Source organism: Dromaius novaehollandiae, chromosome 2 (genome assembly GCF_036370855.1).
Source record: "Dromaius novaehollandiae isolate bDroNov1 chromosome 2, bDroNov1.hap1, whole genome shotgun sequence".
Lineage (NCBI taxonomy): Eukaryota > Metazoa > Chordata > Aves > Casuariiformes > Dromaiidae > Dromaius > Dromaius novaehollandiae.
In genome coordinates this window covers 17,008,428-17,027,691 of record NC_088099.1, presented here as the reverse complement: position 1 = coordinate 17,027,691, position 19,264 = coordinate 17,008,428, and the positions used below count along the sequence as shown (strand labels likewise).

The 19,264-nt window shown below is 36.7% G+C and overlaps 1 protein-coding gene across 10 annotated transcripts in view; it reads left to right on the top strand.

Annotated features, from left to right (window-relative positions):
* ZEB1 (zinc finger E-box binding homeobox 1) overlaps window positions 1-19,264 on the top strand; it is a 129,664-nt gene that overhangs the window by 77,986 nt on the left and 32,414 nt on the right. For 2 of the 10 annotated variants that reach the window (XM_026101524.2, XM_064505821.1), the window contains exon 2: window positions 18,647-18,709. The exons of the other annotated variants lie outside the window; for them this stretch is intronic. In XM_026101524.2, coding sequence (XP_025957309.2) covers window positions 18,647-18,709 — 63 coding nt within the window. The remainder of the gene's footprint in view (window positions 1-18,646; window positions 18,710-19,264) is intronic. 10 annotated transcript variants of the gene reach the window in all.

Genomic DNA, 19,264 nt, shown 5'->3' with positions numbered 1-19,264 from the left:
TGCTATCAGCAGATAAGACGACTTGGAAAAGCTTGAAGCAAGAAGAGTCAGAAGTGAGTAATGCACCAGGGCTTTTCCTAGGCAAGTCAGCAGAGCAACTTGCATGTTTTATTCTGAAAAGGTTACAGTAATTTAGTACCATTACTTTATACACATAAAAAATTATTTTAGTATGATAAAAAGAGAGGTCTGCTTTGGGGCAGTGCTCCTCTGTCATTGAACTCTTGTTCATGCGCAGATTCCTATTTTCTTTTGCCCCAAGATCTTTTTTGGAACGTTACATCTGAACTTAAGCTGAGTTAGATGAGATTTCATCTCTTGTGGGCTGCCCACCTGTTAGTTTTTAAAGTTTTTAATGTGTAAGTATTGGTTTTCATTCTCATATACAGTTCATATAGGCGTAGCCATTGTGCTACTTTCATCTGTGCATGTGTGTCACATTCTTTTCTACTTGCTGTGTGGTGTCCATACTGAGTACTGTTCTTTTATTGTGTGAGAGCTGAGTTTCTGTGGGGTGGGTTAGTTTAACTCCTTTGGTTCTTAGCAGAATTGCATTTTTTCTGTTTCTGTTTCCTTTTCCTCTCCTGCTTCCATTCAGGTGGCAGCTTGGTGGTTCAGAATGCTGCCATTGCAAGGAGGGGTCTTCTGCCTTGCAGGCTTCACGATAATGCTGGGTTCCCTCTGCTTTTTCCAAGGATATTACGCACTTCATAAACACAATTCTTTTATTGCTGTATATGGGGTTTTTTCCTAGAATATATATTATAAAACTTGAACTGTATTTTTCTTTTTACTCTTCATAAAGGTCACTTCTGATACTAATGAATACAGATAATAGGTATAGATATATAGTGCTTCGTGCCTCTTCCTTTACCACTTTTTGTTGGTTTTGAGGCTCATCCTGCTCTAGGCCCCTTTGTACTTCCAGGCTCACTTTTTCGGTATTGGGAATATATATCGATTTTAAGGGTACTAAAAGACCACACGATATGACCAACTTTATTGGCATAGTCCTCTCATACTTCCCAGTGAAGTGCCACCAAGGAAATGCAACTTTCTTGATCTGTGAGGGTGGTGCTGTGTAACGCTGTCCTGCAAGATCTCGACAGTTCAAACTTGTCACTTCTTCAGTTCGTTGTGTTTAGTGGATTTGAGCCGTGGTCTTTCAGTATGTCAGGAAATATGTCATGATACTTTATTTTGCTTATCAGAACTTTGTTTTTTTCATTGCTTCTCCAAAGTTGGGGAGTATCTGAAAGCAAACTAGTGCGAGACTCAGAGTACCCACTGAAATTACTATATGCTAGAGGCAATGATTTTGGCTTCTAACAATTAACAGGTTATAAATCTAGTTTTATATTGAATGAGAGGAAAGATTTCTGTTTTACTGCAGATAGTTTGATGAAGGTGTCCTCTCAATATTGAGAAGAGCTTGAAAAAAACTTCCCGAGAATGCTCCTACAAGTAAGAAACAGTGTATTGAAAACTCATTATTTTTTAGCTCTGTTTTTCTTCCAAAAAACTCTGGTTGTGAATATATTTTAAACAACATGTAAGAGGTTTGGGTATTACCAGCATAAGTTGTTGGGATAGGAGTACAGAAAAGTTTCTTCTGCCAAAAGAATGGAAAAACTGGAGTGGTTTACCAAGGAAAGCAGGACAACAGAAGATGACGTACTTAATGTATAAGATAGTGAATATTTTTGGAGAAAAAAATTGAATTTCTAATTCAAAAATGCATAAATTTTCCTGACACGGGTTAAAAAAGAGGGCAATTAATTGAACTGAAAGGTCTTAGAAATACTGTCCGATGTATTAGGAATACACTGTGGAACTCAAGATAGACAAAGGGCATACACTTCAGAAAAGGGATTTTTTTAAGCTTTGGGGCATGAACAGAATTTCAATACTGTTAAGGTTAAGAAGGAGCATTTTTTGGGGTATGCTGTAGCTACTTGTTGGTGTGTTTCCTTTTTCAAAGCATTCAGGAAGAGCTATTGTGAGGGAGATGACATTGAACTAGATGAAAAAGTAGCATGCCTGATGGAAATGGACACATTCCTGAGGTGCGTGCTGACATCTGAACCTTTGCTACTTCTGGGTTATCGGGGAACTGAAATAGTAAAGTTTTCTACTTAAGGTCATGGCTTGCTTTTATGTAAATCTTGCTGCGTACAGCCACAATTTTATCCCTTTGCTAGGTAAGCTGCTGTAATATCCTTTATTTAAGACATGGAAATCCATCTAGAAGCTATAGCTGTGTAGAATACAAAAACTGTCTTATTGTGGGACTAGACTGAGAACACAATGCAAATGCATCCTTTATACTTATTTTTAGTACGTTTCTGGGTGTAGCTGAAGGTTTTGATAATTATGAAGTTCTTACTGACTGAATGCTGTTTATCTGTGAGATCACTCTTCATGATAGCAATGTGGATGGACTAGAAGACTCAGCCTAGCTATTAGATTAGGCACAGAGCCCGGCAGATGCAGCTCCTGGGTGCAGCCAACTCAGAGTATAGTTGAAATGGACTTGTGCCTGCCTGTATCCATCCAAGTATATGAATGGTTAAGCTTGACATTGTTATGTGTATTATTTAGGTGTGTTGCTGGCCAGGAAGATTTAAGTGTGTATGGTGCTCATGTGAAGTGTTAGTTTTCTAAGAATCGGATGCACAAAAGCCTGCAAACTAAATAGGAAAGCTGCCAACTTTGCTAATAGGAAATGCAAAAGAGTGGGATAAGCTTCATCCTCAAAATGCCTTTAAGCTAAATCTAAGAAATAAGTGAGGCGTAGATTGTAACAGGATTAAATATCCAGTAAAGGTTTGATGGGGGATGGAGTTGCAGCTCCCCTTCCCCCAGTCACGAACCTCTCTTCTGGAATGAACTGTCCATAATAGAGCAGTAAGTACTATTGACAGTTGGGAGGACACTGCACAATATTCCAGTACTAGTTTGTTTTGTGATTATTTGGAAAATATCTGCAAAGATGAATATCACTTTACAAAAGCAAAAATTAATGGAAATGACCTTTCCAATATCTACCACAGTAACAACTGGGGATGGTGTTGTTAAGATGGAAACTATTTGGTTATTTTTCCTTCTAATTCTTTCATTGTCTCATCCTTCTTTAGTGCTAAATTCACCTCTTTAAATTGCTGTGAACTTACCATCTGCATTTACTATAATTTGATGATGACAAAAATCCAACATATATATTTATAATCTTTATCTCTTTTTTTTCCTAAACAAATCTGTAAAGATTAGATATTACCATTATTTTGGCATATCCTTTTATCAGGTGTTCTTGAACTCAAGAAGAATTAGGGAAAGGGGGAAAAATAAGAATTAATTCCTACCTGTGTAATTTTTTTCTTGATTTTGCTTTCTGTATACATAAAGATCTTACATGAGTCAGAGCTCTGCTTTTGGGCAAGCACAGAGGAGCTGCTTCATACTCGTATAAACTCATTGCTATTAGATTTACTCAGGTAATGCATGTATTGCATTAACTTTATTTGTATTACTATGTATTTGTAAATAATGCTTTTGGAGCCGGATTTTATGAGTGAGTTTTAATAGTTTGACTTCTTTCAGATCTCTGTTTGCAAGCTATCACATAATTGGACTGGTTTATTGATCTCACAGAGATTACATGTCTGACACTGTTTGCACCAGTTAATAAAAGGTTTTGTTGGCTTTCTTTAAACGGAATATTTGAGAATACATAGTGCTGTTATGCTGTAGAATTTAAATTGCTTATGTACTGGAATATTTACTACCCTCTTTGTTGTTTCATTTCAGAATGACCTTATTTAAAAATGTATGAGGCTATTTATAATCGACTCTGTGGCAGTGATTAAAGAGGTGTGAATAATAGCTTATTGGAAGTTGACAGCTCCTTGTTTGCTAAACCACTGTTAGAACATTTATACTGCTCAGTTGTACCTCATTTTTCTAAGGGAAAGCTGCATTTTGACAAGTGCATAGAACAGGTATATGTGGCTGACATTTTTATTAAAAGCAAAAAAGAAAGCATTTGATTTTTATTTCTTTAACGGCATAAAGTTAATTAATTGCTTACTTCATGTCTAATGATCTCTCTACAGTGTATTATTAAAGTAAGAGCGAACAAATCTGTTTTTACTTGGCAAAAACAGACATTGTTCTTCCCAAATAGAAATACTTGCTCCAAACAAATTCGATCAAGCAGTCAGAAATCTGTTTTTCTGACAAAAGTAATACTTTTCAGAGTGGTCTCTGATATTTTTGGTCTTAGAGATGGATTTTAAATAACTCTAGGATGGCGATCAGCTACCTCTTTCACTGCGGTTCAAAAACAAGATTCATGGGAAAAAGGACTATGATTAATTATAGTCACAAATCTTGTTTAAGTAATTCAGTTTTTATAGCAACGTACGTAGATATCAATAAGCTTGTAGATAAGATTAATAATCAGATAATACCCCGTGTTTATCCATACAGCTGATAAGCACAGATAGCTTCTTAAACCTTGTACTCTACTATTACTAGTATCTCCTTTGACCTAGCTAACCCATTATAAGGGTGAACAGTAATTAAAGACCCCTACTCAGTCTTGTGTTTTGGTTTATGGAAGTAAGTAGTTCCTCATAGGTCTGTAGTCACCATGGCGACAGCATAAAACCTATGACATTTAAAGTGATTTTGGAGAGGACATGTTATAACTTTGCAAGGACTTTCATATGGCTCCTGAGTTTTTTGCAACCCCAAATTTATCATTTTTATTCATTTTCTATACTTTTCTTTATCAGTAGTTTGAACATAATTTAAAATCTTACTAGGTACATCAGAACGGTTTATTCAAGATGTTTAATGTGTGGTGCAGAAATTTGTTTTGTTCCATATTTTAATACTGGTCTATTACTAAAAATATGTTACTAATACTACTGAACTATCATATTTAATGGTACAAATCATAGTGGCATTATAGAAAGAATTTATAACTTTTACTAGATCCTTGAAAAAAATGTAATAGAATAAGCAGCTACTAACAAAATGCTATCTATCATACGAGATATCTCTCCTTAAGTGTTAGGTCGTAATTTCACAGGATTTACCTCAGGTAGCACTAAAATGAGAGGCTACAGAATTTGTATTCTGAGTGCCCTGAGTTAATGGACTGCTATAGGATCTAGTTATTAAATTGAATTACTATAAAATTAACCTACATTACTCCTGTTCTTAAGAAGTTAATTGTACTTTTACAGAGTAGAGAGGCTGTTTTCTAGGTGAGTTCAGATTACAGCAATATATTCCTTCAGCTGTTCTAGCTGATTACAACACTTCACTCAGCATCCTCAACATGCTGCTCTACTGTAGCTGGCCCAAAATGAATGTCCCATTCACACCACTCCTGACTTGGTTGTTTTGTAGCATTGAGTGTTTCTGTTTTTAGTAGTCAGTCAAAATGCCTGGGAATTTTTCTGGAGAAAGGAATCTGAATATAATGTAGCTTAAAGGAAAGTGTATCTAGCTCTGCAAAATACACAAAATTTCAATTAAAACTCTCTGGGTTAACAACCTTCTGGAAGTATGTAAGTTTTTCTCACTACTTGAAATACAGTACTGCTTTATATTGCATTTATATTATTTATTCATGGCTTATTCTCATAATAACTGCTTAAGATTACATTTTTTAATCTAAAAAGTACTTACTGCTGTACAGAGCAACCTAGGATAGGTTTTGGTATATACTCTTATCTTCTCACTTCTTCAAGGTCCCTTTCTTTCCTGACCTCCTCTTGATGTTTGACCTCACTCACTTCTGTGTTACTTCTGAATGTGATCTGCTGTCCTTTCACTACGCCATTTATTGATGTTCAGCAGATACATTATGATTTGACTAACTAGTGAGCAAATTTACATCATGTTCTTCATGATCCTAGCCAACCTGGGAGTTTTGTATCTTAGAAGTCATGTGTCACTGAAAGTCATTCTGATTTTTCTATATTTATGGTTTATTACTGTTCAAAACTCCTAATCACAGATAATTTAAAGTCGATTTTGTGTTAAGAATTCTCAGATCCTTTTTCAATTTTAGCAAATTTTAACAAGTTGATATGAATGGTAATACAACATTTTAATAAGTCAAAGAAGAATTCTGGACTGAAGCCAACAGGAGGAATGTTCACATGTGTTTCTCTGCACTGAGTAGTGATGTTGAGGTTGGAAAAGTTTAATTATTCGCTCTACTCCCTCTTATTTTTTTTTCTTTCCTTACTGAATACTTGTGTGGCCTGGAGTTTGTTAATCAACAGACCTCATAAGTGAGCCAGATGATGTATTGTTACAGCACCTTTTTACAGCTGCTGGTTTCCGGAGTACAGTGATTACCTGCAGTGGCCAAAACTGGTTGCTTCCCATTAGAGTGCAGTGGTTACCTAATTGGTCTAAATTTAGCTGGTAAAACAAAGTTGGTTTTTGCTTTTATGCTGAAGAGTCTTCGAAGTCATGCAGTATTTAAACAGTAATGTGTTAGGTGTTGCCTTGTGAGTCTGTTCTTTATTTTTTGCTCATAATCTCCCTAGTTTCCAGAAAGAATCAGTATGTCATTTATTACAGCTTGTGAAAAGATGGGTGTTCTGAAGACAAGGGTAAATTTACTAATCCATATTTTTATGAAAGTGTGTGAAGGCTTTAAAATATAATGTGGGAAGAAATTTCCATAGGAGTCTCTTTCAGTTCTTACCAGTCCGGAACAGATGCCTCAAACTTTTCAACAGTGTCTTTAATCACACATGTTCATCCTAGTATTTCTCTTTCTTAAAAATCGAGGAGTTGAGAGAAGTTGTTGATGTGACTTTGGATCCCGGAAGCAGTACGGATGTGTTTGGTTATTGCTGGTATTTACCATAATATTTCCAACTATTTCATGAGACTTTTTACTGGCCAGCAATTCAAACTGGCTGTAATATGTCTGAGTTGCACTGTGTGCTGTGAAGGAGAGCTAGGGCGACTGTTAGATGTGGAGTCTCTCCCATACAATCCATAGCGTGGTACAAACTGATCTTTTTCGATTTGCCTCTGCCTTTCCCAGCAGTGTCATTTTGTCATGTTTTTAACCTTGTTCATCTCACTCTTCTCACCTTTGTTTTGGCAGCTGGTCTTCCATGGGCCTGTTGATATCCCATTCAGTGACTTCTCTGTAGCCCACTCAGGGGCTCACTGGACTCCTTCTCTCACCTACTCACTTCAGCATCATGTGCTTATGTCGTAATCCTCAGTACACTGCCCTTCCTCTGCTAGCACTGTGGCGTTCTGAAATCCCAGTTCCTCTCCAAAGTAGTCAGTGGATGGCTCAGCCCCTTCCCTGATCCTGATCGTTTTAGGAGATCATAGTCGTTTTAGGACATGCTGTCACCTGGTCCTGCTTAAACAGGCTCGTAACCATAAAGTCATCTCAACTATTTGTAGGAGAAACAGAGATACATCTTAAAAATGAGTGTGTGTATCTTGTTGGAAAAATTATTAGAGATTGGAAAAAATATTTCTTATATTTCAGAAGTGCCAGAAGTCAGGTGTGATCACATTTCAGTGCTTCAGTCATCTTTCAAGTGCAAGGTTTCCTTGCATTTTTTCCCTTAGGTGATAAAGGGTTGTAAAACTAGAGATGCTTAATATCTGAGATACTAATGGGCAACTATCTGTTACAATGCTTCAAAAATGGAATAATTAGGTCAAAGTTTTTTATATTAATTAGCATTGCTGTTATTTCCTTTATTCCTTCTTGTAGCATGTCAGCAAAATGCAGTTGGACTGATCTGATTGAGCACATGAGATTCTTAAAAATTTAAATCTCCTACAGAAAATAACACATATAAAATTGAAGTATTACATATGCTAAAATAGCTACAGGTAACACCATGCTTTTGTTGTTTTCAGTATCTCTCTAGCTTGTAATTTTAACCAGACAGCTCTTGGGGAATCTGCATAAAATACTGCTGTGAAGCACTAAAAACAATTCACAAAGTATTTGGAAATGTTTCTTTCTTCTTCAGATGTTCTGTCTCTTCATAACGTGATCCAAACCCATGCAGTTTGTGTGGAATATCCCTTGTCTTTGGACGGAGCTTCCTATTCAGTGTGACTGCCGACGAAGGAGTGTACGATGTAGGAATCTACCCAAAAGAACATCATAGAAAGTTTTTTTTATCATTCCCTAGGTGAAATAAGGTTCAATTTCCTTTCAGGACAAATTACGTGACTTCATTGTCTGATCTGAATAATGAAATTCTTCCTTAGAACAGGACTCCAACCTCAGAAAATGGTTCAGCAAAATAGATAGCACAGTCAGTCATCTACAGTAAGATTGAACATGATTTGCCTTCTAAATAAAACAAGCTTTGAGGTTTTTTTAAGCCAGACACTCAAATCTTGGTTTATTCGTGTTCAGCTGTTTCTGCAGTGGTCTTTTAACAAGCAGAAAGTCTGTCTGTGAGTGACCGTCAGGTGTTTCTTACCATCCTCCTTAGTATTAATCTGAAATCAGACATGACTTTGTTACTGTCTTACTGTCTTTCATATTCATTTACAAAAAGGGTAGCAGAATTAAATTAAAGACTGCCTGTAATGCAGATGAGCTCATTTATATGAATAAATATAGGTTTGGGTATTTTTGCCCTTTTTTTTTTCTTTTTGGAAACTGGTCTCTGTATTTAAGATACAGCTTAGTTGATCCTTTGTTAGATTCTTCTTATCACTGTTCATTCACCTTACGTATGAATTTCAATGTCAAATGGAACAGATAAGCTCCTTTAAATTAAAGTCTCAAAATTTTCAACTTCATCCTTGTGTAGATGATGAGAATTCAGAGATGTTCGCCTGAATTGAATACAGTAATTTATCACCATTAGCAAGTCTTGGGACATATTTGCTGTACAATAAATTCCAATATCATAGTTAAAATCTCCCAGTTATCTTTTATTCACTGATATTTTAAATCCTTTTTTCATTTGCTAGACCATTTTTAGCATATTTGTTTGTTGACCTTTTACAATCTTTAATGTGTTTTATGTTCGTCCCGTACAAACATAAGTGTATGCTTTCTTGGAAATTCAGTATATCATGGTGCTGCATACCATAAAAAGTAATGAAGAATATTCAGTGATTGTTTTAGCATTTGGTGATTAACTAGTGTTCATTCAGCTCATATAGTAATGTTATGCTAGCTGAAGAAAATCAAAAAAGCATTCAGAGCTCATTTTTCACTTCCATGATGTCATACCAACACTTTAACACTTCAAGTAATAATTATAGATCATCTTCAGTCTATGTCTTAAAAAAAAAAAAAAAGAAAAGAAAAAAAAAGGCAGCAGCAAACTAATCAACCATTTAGAAGTATTTTTGCCTGCGTTTTTTTGTGACAGGTAAGACTAAAGAAAATCTGAAATATTACAAGGAATAGTTCGCTTTGGAGCTCATAAGGAAACAGATGTGAGGCTGCAAAACAAAGCCACTGATGGAACTCGCCAAAGGCACAGTAGAGGCTGATGGAGTTTTTTTGAAACTCCATCACAAATTACAGAAATAATTACTGTTGTTTTGTTCAGTAAGGAAAGCTATTTCTCTTCTGATTGGAAAATTGCCTTCATGGCAGTTACTTCTTTAATCAGTAGCTGGATATTTATGTCCCATTAGATAAAAATGTTGGGAATCCTCACGCTTAGGCCATTTATAATCCCTTGTTCCTCTACTAGTTTTCTTTGTGAATTTCTTTGTGGCATTCTTGACAGAGACAGAGACTTTTTCCTAAAACATTGATTAATATATGAGTTTTCAGTAGTTGATAAGAGTTTTGGTTGCCAGTGGGATTCATAAATATGGGGAGAGAGAACTTGGACCAGTGTAATGTAAGGCTTAAAGACAAGGGCTGAAATTCTGATAGTGACTTAATGTTCAAAAGGGAACCAGGGAAAAGTTGGAGCCATATCAGTGGTACTTGCTGTTGGCATTGTCTACTGCTGAACAGATAGGCTATGACATTCTGGTCCAACTCTGGATTTGTTCTTAAATTTAATCATTTAATACTCAAATTCAAAGAATTAAACTCATGAGATTTCATAGACAGATCATCAAGGTCTACATGAGAATGTATTTTATGCTATCTGTATATGGGTATAGCTTTTAGGGGAGAGGAAAGGTGTACACTTGCTTTGGCTTCAAGAAGCAGTGATGAGGAGTTCAAGCACATGCTAAAGATTTAGAATGTCTTAATTTGTTTGTGTTAAGGAACTCCTGGCTCTGCAGAGCTCTGGTGTGATCCTGGAGACATGCCTTTTGGTAGACTCTGGGTCAAGATCGCAGGGAGAAGGAACACTGGAGATGCTGTTGTGGTGGTCTGTAAAAGACCTCCCAATCAAGAGGAGGTCATAGATGAGGCTTTCTACAGACACCTAGCAGAAGTCTCTTGCTTTCAGGCTTTCATCCTTATGTGAGATTTCAGTCATCCAGACAGCTCATGAGGAAGCAATACTGCATTATGCAGACAATCCAGAAGCTTGTTAGACTGCATCGGTGACAAATGCTGTAGGTCATTTAGCTGACCAGGAATAACGTTCTGCTTGACCTGCTGCTCGTGAACAGGGAAAAGCTGATGGCAAATGTTGTCATAAATGACAGCTTGGGTTGTAGTGACCACCAGCTGATTGAGAATCCAAAGGAAGTCTGGAAAGGTAAACTGCAGTTAAGATTCTGGGTTTTGGAAGATCATACTTCATATAATTAATGGAATTGTTAGATAGAAACCTCTGGAAGGAAGCCGTGAAAGAACAGCATGTCTAGGAGACCTGGCTGTTTTTGAAGAAAATGTGCTGAGCGCTCATGAGCAAACCATCCTGATGTGCAATACCACCATGAACTTTGGCAGAAAGTAAGGTGCACTTGACTAAGCAAGGAGCTTTTTGATGAAGCAAAATACAAAAAGGAAGCATACAAGAGGCTGAAACAAGGACTGGCAACAAAGAAGCGTCAAAGCATTGCTTCCGTATTTAGGGACAAAGTCACAAAAGTCAAAGCCCGGTTGGATTCTACGGGTGTGCTGGATGCAAAAACAAGTTCAGAGAAAATGCAGGTCCGTTGTTGGATTTGGAAGACGACCTAATGACAGGCTGTAACAAAAGGTACTTGATGGCTTTTTTCCTTAATCTTCACAGACCAATCCTGGTCTCAAAGCTCTGTGCGAGCATAGTTTGGGAAAAAGAGCGGCAAACAACAGTGTGGGAGCAACAGGTTAGGGATTGCTTACAGAAGGCAGGTGTATTTAAATCTGTGGGGCTAAATGACATACACCATGGTTGCTGAAGAAGTTGACTGATGAGTTGCCAGTCTATCAGCTATGAAAAACTGTGATGACTGAGCTAACAAGGCTGACCTCAAACCATTTTTAAGGCAAGTAGGAGGACCTGAGAAACTGTAGGCCAGTCGACCTCATTGCAGTCCCTGGGAAGATCATGGAGAGAACATCATCTTGGAATCCATTCATGAGAATGTGGACAAGAAGGTAATCAGGAATAGTTAGCATAGATTCATTGAGAGCAAATCAAGCTTGTCCAACTGATTGTCTTCTAAGACAAAAGGACTGCTATGTGGATGAATGGAGGGTGGTGTATGTAAAATACCTCAACTTTAGTACACTTTACAGTGGAGACTTGCAGCATTTTCATTTGGAAGCTGAAGAAACGTGGTCTAAACAAGCAGACACGCATTGGCCTAAAGCCTATAGTGAGTCGTTCCCAAAGTATTAACAATGTTTGGGAAGAACTTCATGTCTCTCTTGTTGCACGCCTTTGTCAGTATCTGAGTATTTGAATTAAGATGGGTGGTTTAAAAAAATGCTTTAGTAGGGATCATATATGCACTCAATAGCAAATAGTTTTAAAATTATAAGTAAGATCTATTTTCCTTAATAAAATTTGCTACTATGTAAGTAGTTCAGAGTTCAGAAAGAGAAAATAATGTTGTCATGTTATATCTGCTCTGGAGTTTCTGGCTTTGCCAGGTATTGTCTTATTTATAAAGACTTTTTCTGAGAAATAGGCTATCATTCTTCAAGGGCAGCAGTGCTGGTTTCTCAGTGCATTATGCCACTCTGTAAGGAAAATGACAGTCTGAAATAGTTTGCTGTGACACAGATAGTCCAAATAGTTACTCTATTGAAAAGTGAATGAGAATTTTTTCATTTATGGCTTGTGCCTAAATTTAATATTTCTTTGTGTTAGTGTGCATTTGTGCAGCTGTTCTTTCTAACAGAATGATCTTGAATATTTTCCTCTTCACTCTTGCAGTACTTTATCAGTGCTGTTTTGGATCTTCAGATCTCTCTGATGGGGAGCAGATACACTATCAGAGCATCAGCTCTCTGCAATCCTGGAAGTTCACAGTGTCCTCTTACCATACCTTTTTGGCAAAACTGACTTATTCTGAAGGATGTTTTAACTGTGTCCATGAAATTTTTTAATAGACAGTTGTGATTGCACTTCAGTATGGAGCTTGAAGAGCTAGATTTTCCAGTTTTCTATGTTTTAAATATTCACCTCTCAGTCCAAAATTTGGAGTATGACTGCCTTTGCGGATAGATTCAGCAGCTACATGTGAACAATCTGCGTACAAGAATGTAGCAGTGTATATCCAGATTACAGTTTTTAAAAAGCCTTAAAAAAAGAACTTGCTTTTCAAAGCATCTATCAGAACTTGGTCTGCTGGTCTGCCAAGAAAATATAAGAACTTGATAAAATGTGCTCTGGGCTTAGATTCGCAACCTTTTGAGGCAAAGCATGGCAAAAATATGTTTATCTCCTTAGAATAATGTCAGAACTATACATTAGGTTTTGTTCTGATTTGTATAAATATACCAAGTTTAAAAAATGTAGAATTACAGTAATGTATAATTTCCAATATTCTTTTTAGCAGTGTATATTTTCCTTATGGAATGCATCTTTGGAGTATTAAGCTTTTCCTTAAGCTTCATGCTGTTCCCTTTAAACAGGATAAATGAGACCTTTCATAATCTCAGGTATCCACCTGTTTAAATAGAACACCAGGGAATGTCTGCCCTTGAAATCCAGTAAAATACTGTAAATCCTTCACATATTTTTTGACTGTCTTTTTAGTCATGCTGTTACGCTGCAATAGGTTTCTGGAAATGGTAGCTGTTCATTATGTTGCAAAATGAACAAGCCACACGTAGAATTTCAGTAGTCTGATTTGTTACTTCACACAAATAAGTTATGTAAATGACCTGTGATTTAGTATTTTAAAAGAATTGAAGGTTGGTTATGTGAAAAATCTATAACTGAAAAATCAGTATTGTAAAAATAAAATAGATATTTAAAAATTGGAAAGACTTGTAACTTGTCATAGCACTCCCAGACACTAATTTTCTGCTGCAAATGTTTTGGTTGATTAGCTGTGAATTTAAATGCACATCTGATATATGAATATATTTAATAACCTCATGTTATTTAAGATGCAAAGCTACATTAAGAAAACTAGATCCTCCAAAATACATCCGAAAACCATGTTCCTGTACATTTGGGTGTTCTATATCTCTTTGTATTCTTTATTTTCAGAAAAAGTAAATTAGGAATGTTTGGCGTAACAATTTGCCTTGATATTAACATAATCTGTACAAAGCAGTTACCATTAATCCAGCAATCAGGATCTGTATATTGAAAATTGAAGTCTAGAACACCAATAAAAATATTCTTCTGTTATTGTCAGGATTCAGAGTGAAAGACAAAATGTGGGTTGTCATCCTGAAAGACAACTTTAAAAAAAAATTACAAAAAAAAAAATTTACCTTCTTCTGTGTCCTGCTTTAGGTACTTAAACCTATAAGTGGACCTGAATAGATTACTGACCATTATGCATGTGACAGACTGACTTTCTTTCCATATGGAGAGTACTACATTCAAGAAGTTAAGAAAAATTGTTATATATTTATTTGTGCAACAACTATTTGAAGCTGGTACATGATTCAGCATTCTGTTAATTTAGGAATGAGTGAGAGGATAAAGAAAAAGGTCAGAGCTTCATAAAAAATGCGATTCATTACAGTGCTCTCTCTTCAGTGTTAACCAACGTATATACGACAGTCGCATAACTTTGGAGCAAGGGAGAATTGCCATAATAGGTGGTTCTTATAAAATGTGGCATGTGCAGTATCATCCTTCTGCCTTATGTCTAAGAGAGTTACTTAAATTGCAAGAACTTCAGGAGCCAGACTGATAATCTTGTATTGCAGTTTTTTAATTATCTGTGAAGTAAATATTGATTGTATATAAACCTAGGTAATGGTGAAATATATAAAATCGCCAGTAATATCAAATGTATATTTTCTGTAAGTCTTTAACCTATGTCTTCCCTGAAAAATTAACCTGAACTAATTTTACCTGAATGAACGCCAAAGGCCAATTCAAATAAGAATGAATAGTCTATGAAAGTGATTCATAGTCTTTGCCTTTTAAATACTTTATTTTTTAATTAAACTTTCTTCTATATGTGAGGAGTTTCATAAAGGAACAAATTTCAAGCGTCTTCAGTAGAAACTGTGTAGGAAGAGTATGGTCATCATTAGAGGATTCTGACTATACTACAGGGTGGTACGTTTACCAGTGGGTAGATGATTTTTGAAAAGTAAAACAGACTATATGAGGATATAACTCATGGAAATATTTCTTCCTCTCAGCCCCTCCTCAGTTTAGTTAATTGTTTCCAGTTTTTCAGTAACTGTCGGTACTAAAAAATGAAGCCTCATCAGATATTTATACATCTCATGCTAAATTTTAATGATCACCATGCTCAGTTGCCTCTGAGGTAGTAAACCATTGCCGACCTCGGACTGTACGTGGCTGTGAGGAACAACAGTCAAACATGAAGATTGGATTTCCTCCCTTCTGAATAAAATGATAGGCTATAAAACTAATACTAGTGATCGGAAGGCAAACTTACCTGGGATAAAATAGGGCATGAGGGAAAGATTTGTACTTTTTGCCTCTAATTTGGAGCAGAGGATGCAGAGAACTGCTGTCTGCTCAGAATTGTTCCCCACAGTATATTGTTTGAAAATTCAGATTAAAAAAAAAATCATGAGCAGCAGGATTTTCTGTTTCATATTTATGTTAGTATAATTTTATGGGGAAATTATGCATGTTCTTTAAGAGAAGCATAATGGCCAGAGAACAGAAGGTTTAGTGAAAAGTTCCTGCCTTGTACATCACATGGATGCCACCACCTCATATTTGATATTTATTTTGTGCACGTGTATTCACAAATATGAATACTTGTAAAAGCTTCCTTGTTGCACAGGAGGATTGTTGTCACCTATAATGAGTGAATAGTTTTCTGCTTTTTATGAGACTACCTGAGGGAGAGCATATAAAATGGAGAAGCTGAGAGGCGGAAAAATGAAGCAAGGTATGGCCTCTCTTCTGCTGAATGTTTAAAGCAGCAGTGAAATTATTGGGCACTGTTTTTTTTTCCAGTAGCTTAAAGAAAAGAAAGAAAAAAAAATGCTGTGAGGGAGAAGAGATTTGAATCTTTCTGTTCTCTGTAAGTTCTTGTAAATATTTTTTGACAGCAGGCATTGACATGGAATTATACATACAAAAGTAAGTTCGTATTTGTAGAAAGCAGTGTATAACGCTGGGTTATGCAGTGGTGGTAACTGGCAAAGGATACATTTAATTTTCTCATACACCTTCAGCTGTCTTGTTTCTGAATGTTAATTTTTTTCTATTGGGATTATTTCCAATATTTCCAAACCTAAAAGGACCTTGTAATAATACCATTTTTTCAAATTATACTGCTGCTGAGAATTTTCTTATTTGCATGTAGAATTTACATGAATCCAGAGACTAGAAGGAGAGAATATTCAGACAATAGTTAGCTTTTTCATTAGGAGAAGGACCATCATTTACAAATTCAGTAGAGAAATTACTTTTGCAAGTCCTTCTGTCTCACTGAAAGACTGAAAGTCTTCCTTGTGCAAAGTTAAAAAGCTCCCATTTTTAGCTGGCAAGAGCTGCAGAGTAATGAAGAGAGAATTCTCAAAGCGGCATGTTTAAAATTATATTTCTTAGTTACTCTTCTGAGGTAGCCCTAATGAGGGAAATATTTGAAAATTAGACTTTTTTAATATAATGGTATAAGTATACATTTCAGAATCTAAGTTTAAGCATCACACCTGAATACATGTAGGAAAATATATGTGGGTGTGCAGTGTCTAATTGCTGTGGCTGTATAACTCAGATGATGGACAGCTAGTTCAAACCCACATAAGGTATATGGGCTACCCTAGGAACTCCCATTGGGTGACCCATACAGTCCTCTGAGAGGCCTCTTGTTGAGAGGTCTGCCTTCACAGTATTGGTAATCCTTCCTACTGAGTGTGAAACCAGTCTCCCCAATTGAGCTTCTCATCTGCAACCTCAGAGGTTATTTTAACACATGTGATTGCCATGATCAGACCATATTACTAGATGATACTTGGTAATGTTCAGAGTTGATGCCAATCAATACCGCAAATGAGAACCATGCATATGATTTTAAGACCAGTATTTCAAGAATGTGTAAGAAAAAAGGTTTTCACTCAAAAAGCAGTGTAAAGGGGGGAGGTGCTATCATTCTTTCTTTTATTCAGCTACGCATAGCACTTACTGAACCTGTTATCAGTCTTGGTGCTCCATTGCCATGCACTCATCTTTAAGCTCGCGCTGTAGTGCTGAGTGATTTGGATCCTCACTGGCATGCATGTCTTCTGCACCATCATTCTGCCATCTCCAAAGATTCCTTTCAAGCTTTGGCTATGCTGCTACTGCAGCATTCCATAACAGTGTTTGTTAGCAGTATAAATCTAGCCTATCTTTGAGGAGAACGGGATTCAGTCCATACAACTTGCCACACAATCATATCCATTTTCATCTCTAACATATGGTGGTTACTAGTTCAGGCTGGCGTCTTTCACCACAAGCTCATATCTGTCTGGAAATACAATCTGTAGCTTTTCTTTCAATTGCTGGTATGTCTTACACTCAGGAGTCGGTCAAGAATTTGCTTGATACCTTCCAAAAGTAAATTGTGAAAGGCTGTATATGAGCTGGTTGCTTGCAGTAGTGGGGGACTGGGGTAGGTGGCCCAAGAGGTCCCTCCTCTCTACAGATAAAGATTCTGGTGCTGGTTGCATTTAATCAATTTTACCATGGAGTAGGTAGTGGAAAGTTTTATCCTTCAGACTCTGAAGGACCATATGTCCCCTCTGGGAAAGTTTGGCTGGAGGTGCACATCCTTTAATGTCTTAATTCAGATCACGAGTGGGTTTTTGAAGTGAATCTCTTGATTGTCCTCGCTCTGCTTTGATTCATCAGGGAGTGTGTCCTTTGTTTAAACTAAAGGAGAAGATACGCTCTGGGAGTACTCCAAGTGTTCCAGCCACTAACAAAAATTTAGTCCACAAAACCAGACTAGAGCTAGTTTTAATTAAAAGACCACTCTGAAGCACAAAGAGTGCGAACATTAGGTTCTCGGTGTCAACAGTTTCATCGTACTTCTGCTTCTATTCCACCACCTCGCCTGCAGATATAGGCACAACCTACTTGTCCTTACCGTCAGGACCAGAGCGAGATTCTTGTGCGTACTTTACCATCAGTGGGATTCAGTTTGTTTTAGCATCCCTCTCCTGATTTTGGCATCCCAGCAATAATACAGAAGTAACATCTGATGTCTGTCGTATGTAGCTGGAGTGATCTAGTAGGGATAGAGGGAATAAGTATATTCTTCTGCCCAGAACTCATCATAGTTATCCTAGTTATCAAAGTAGGTAGTTGACTAAGGCAGCCGAGTGCCGGGAGCAGCTGAAGAAGCGGAGATTCTCCAATTGCTCCCACCAAAGTAGTGGGGAGGAGGTGGCAGCAGCAGGCCTGGCTTGCTGGATAGCTGCTTTTATTCGCCTTGGTGGCAAAAATTCTATTCTTTCTGTCCCACTGGGAAGCCTAGAGCTGCTTCTGCTTCTGGATTTCTAAATAGTAAAGTGCCAAACTGTCCTGTTCCAATATAATTACCCATATGGGACTAAGTTAACCCTAAATTGAACTAATGACCAGATGAACAAAGGCAAGCAGCATGGAATTGAATCATGGGGCTGGAATATTTGCCAGATTTGCTCTAAGTATAGCTTATGTCATTGCAGAGTCTATGCCAGAGCTCTAGGCAGTAGCATACCTCGGAGGAACTGTTTGTGACCTAGATCATCAGGCTTTGTTCCAGTTTTTGCCATATTGATAGAAAAATTCCACACTCTGAGTTGGTTTGCTTTTAATGTCAAGTATTCATTGATTTTTAAATCGCGATTTAAAATTGACAAGCAGAAGATTGTTGTTTAAGCCACTGATTTTAACTTGTGTTGCGTAAGCACGGCCCAGACATTCAGTCTAATTTTTGGTATAACATTTAGAGCACAGTTTAATATGCAATCTAGTTGCAAAGTGTTTATTCTAAACTCAAAGTTTCTTTGACTTGACCTGAAAAGCAAATAATCGAGCACATGTGTTGAGAGCATATATATACTTTAGTGCTTACTGAGATTCTTTTACATTTTTTGTTGTGTCAGAATATTCACTGGAGATGTGTGTCAAGCTACATTTGACTGGATTGATTGGCATTCAGTTAACAGGTATAAAAACCTCATTTTGAAATTATTTTTATTAGTTGACCAAAATGACCAGGAAGGGACTTGATATTTAGACTTACTTTTTTACGAATATTCATGTATTTATATAAACCCATGTGGGAGATGTGAGTCTGATCTGTTCTGATATATATCTGTCTGATATATTTTTCATGCATTCTTTTTAATTATTATTTCATCTTTATTTCAGAACATAAATAGTGCTGACATTAAAATTGATTTTTATTATATATATGTTTAGTCTTCAGTGCCCTGTGTAACATATGTCAGGTGGAAAATGGGGACCTGTTTTCTATTCATGTGTAAAAGCAAAGTTGAAATTAATAACGAAACTACTTGTTTAATTAAAATAGCAGTGAAAATTTTTGTGTCAAGGTGCACATACTGTAAGGTGAATGGAACAGGCTTGTATGGCCATTTACATAGTAGGTGCTTCTCCTGTGACCTTTTCTGAGAAGTTGCAGCCCTGGGTTCCTGGTCTGAGTCAGACATAGCCTTTACAGTTTAAGATAAGATTGCCTTCAGCTGTCTGCTGCTGCT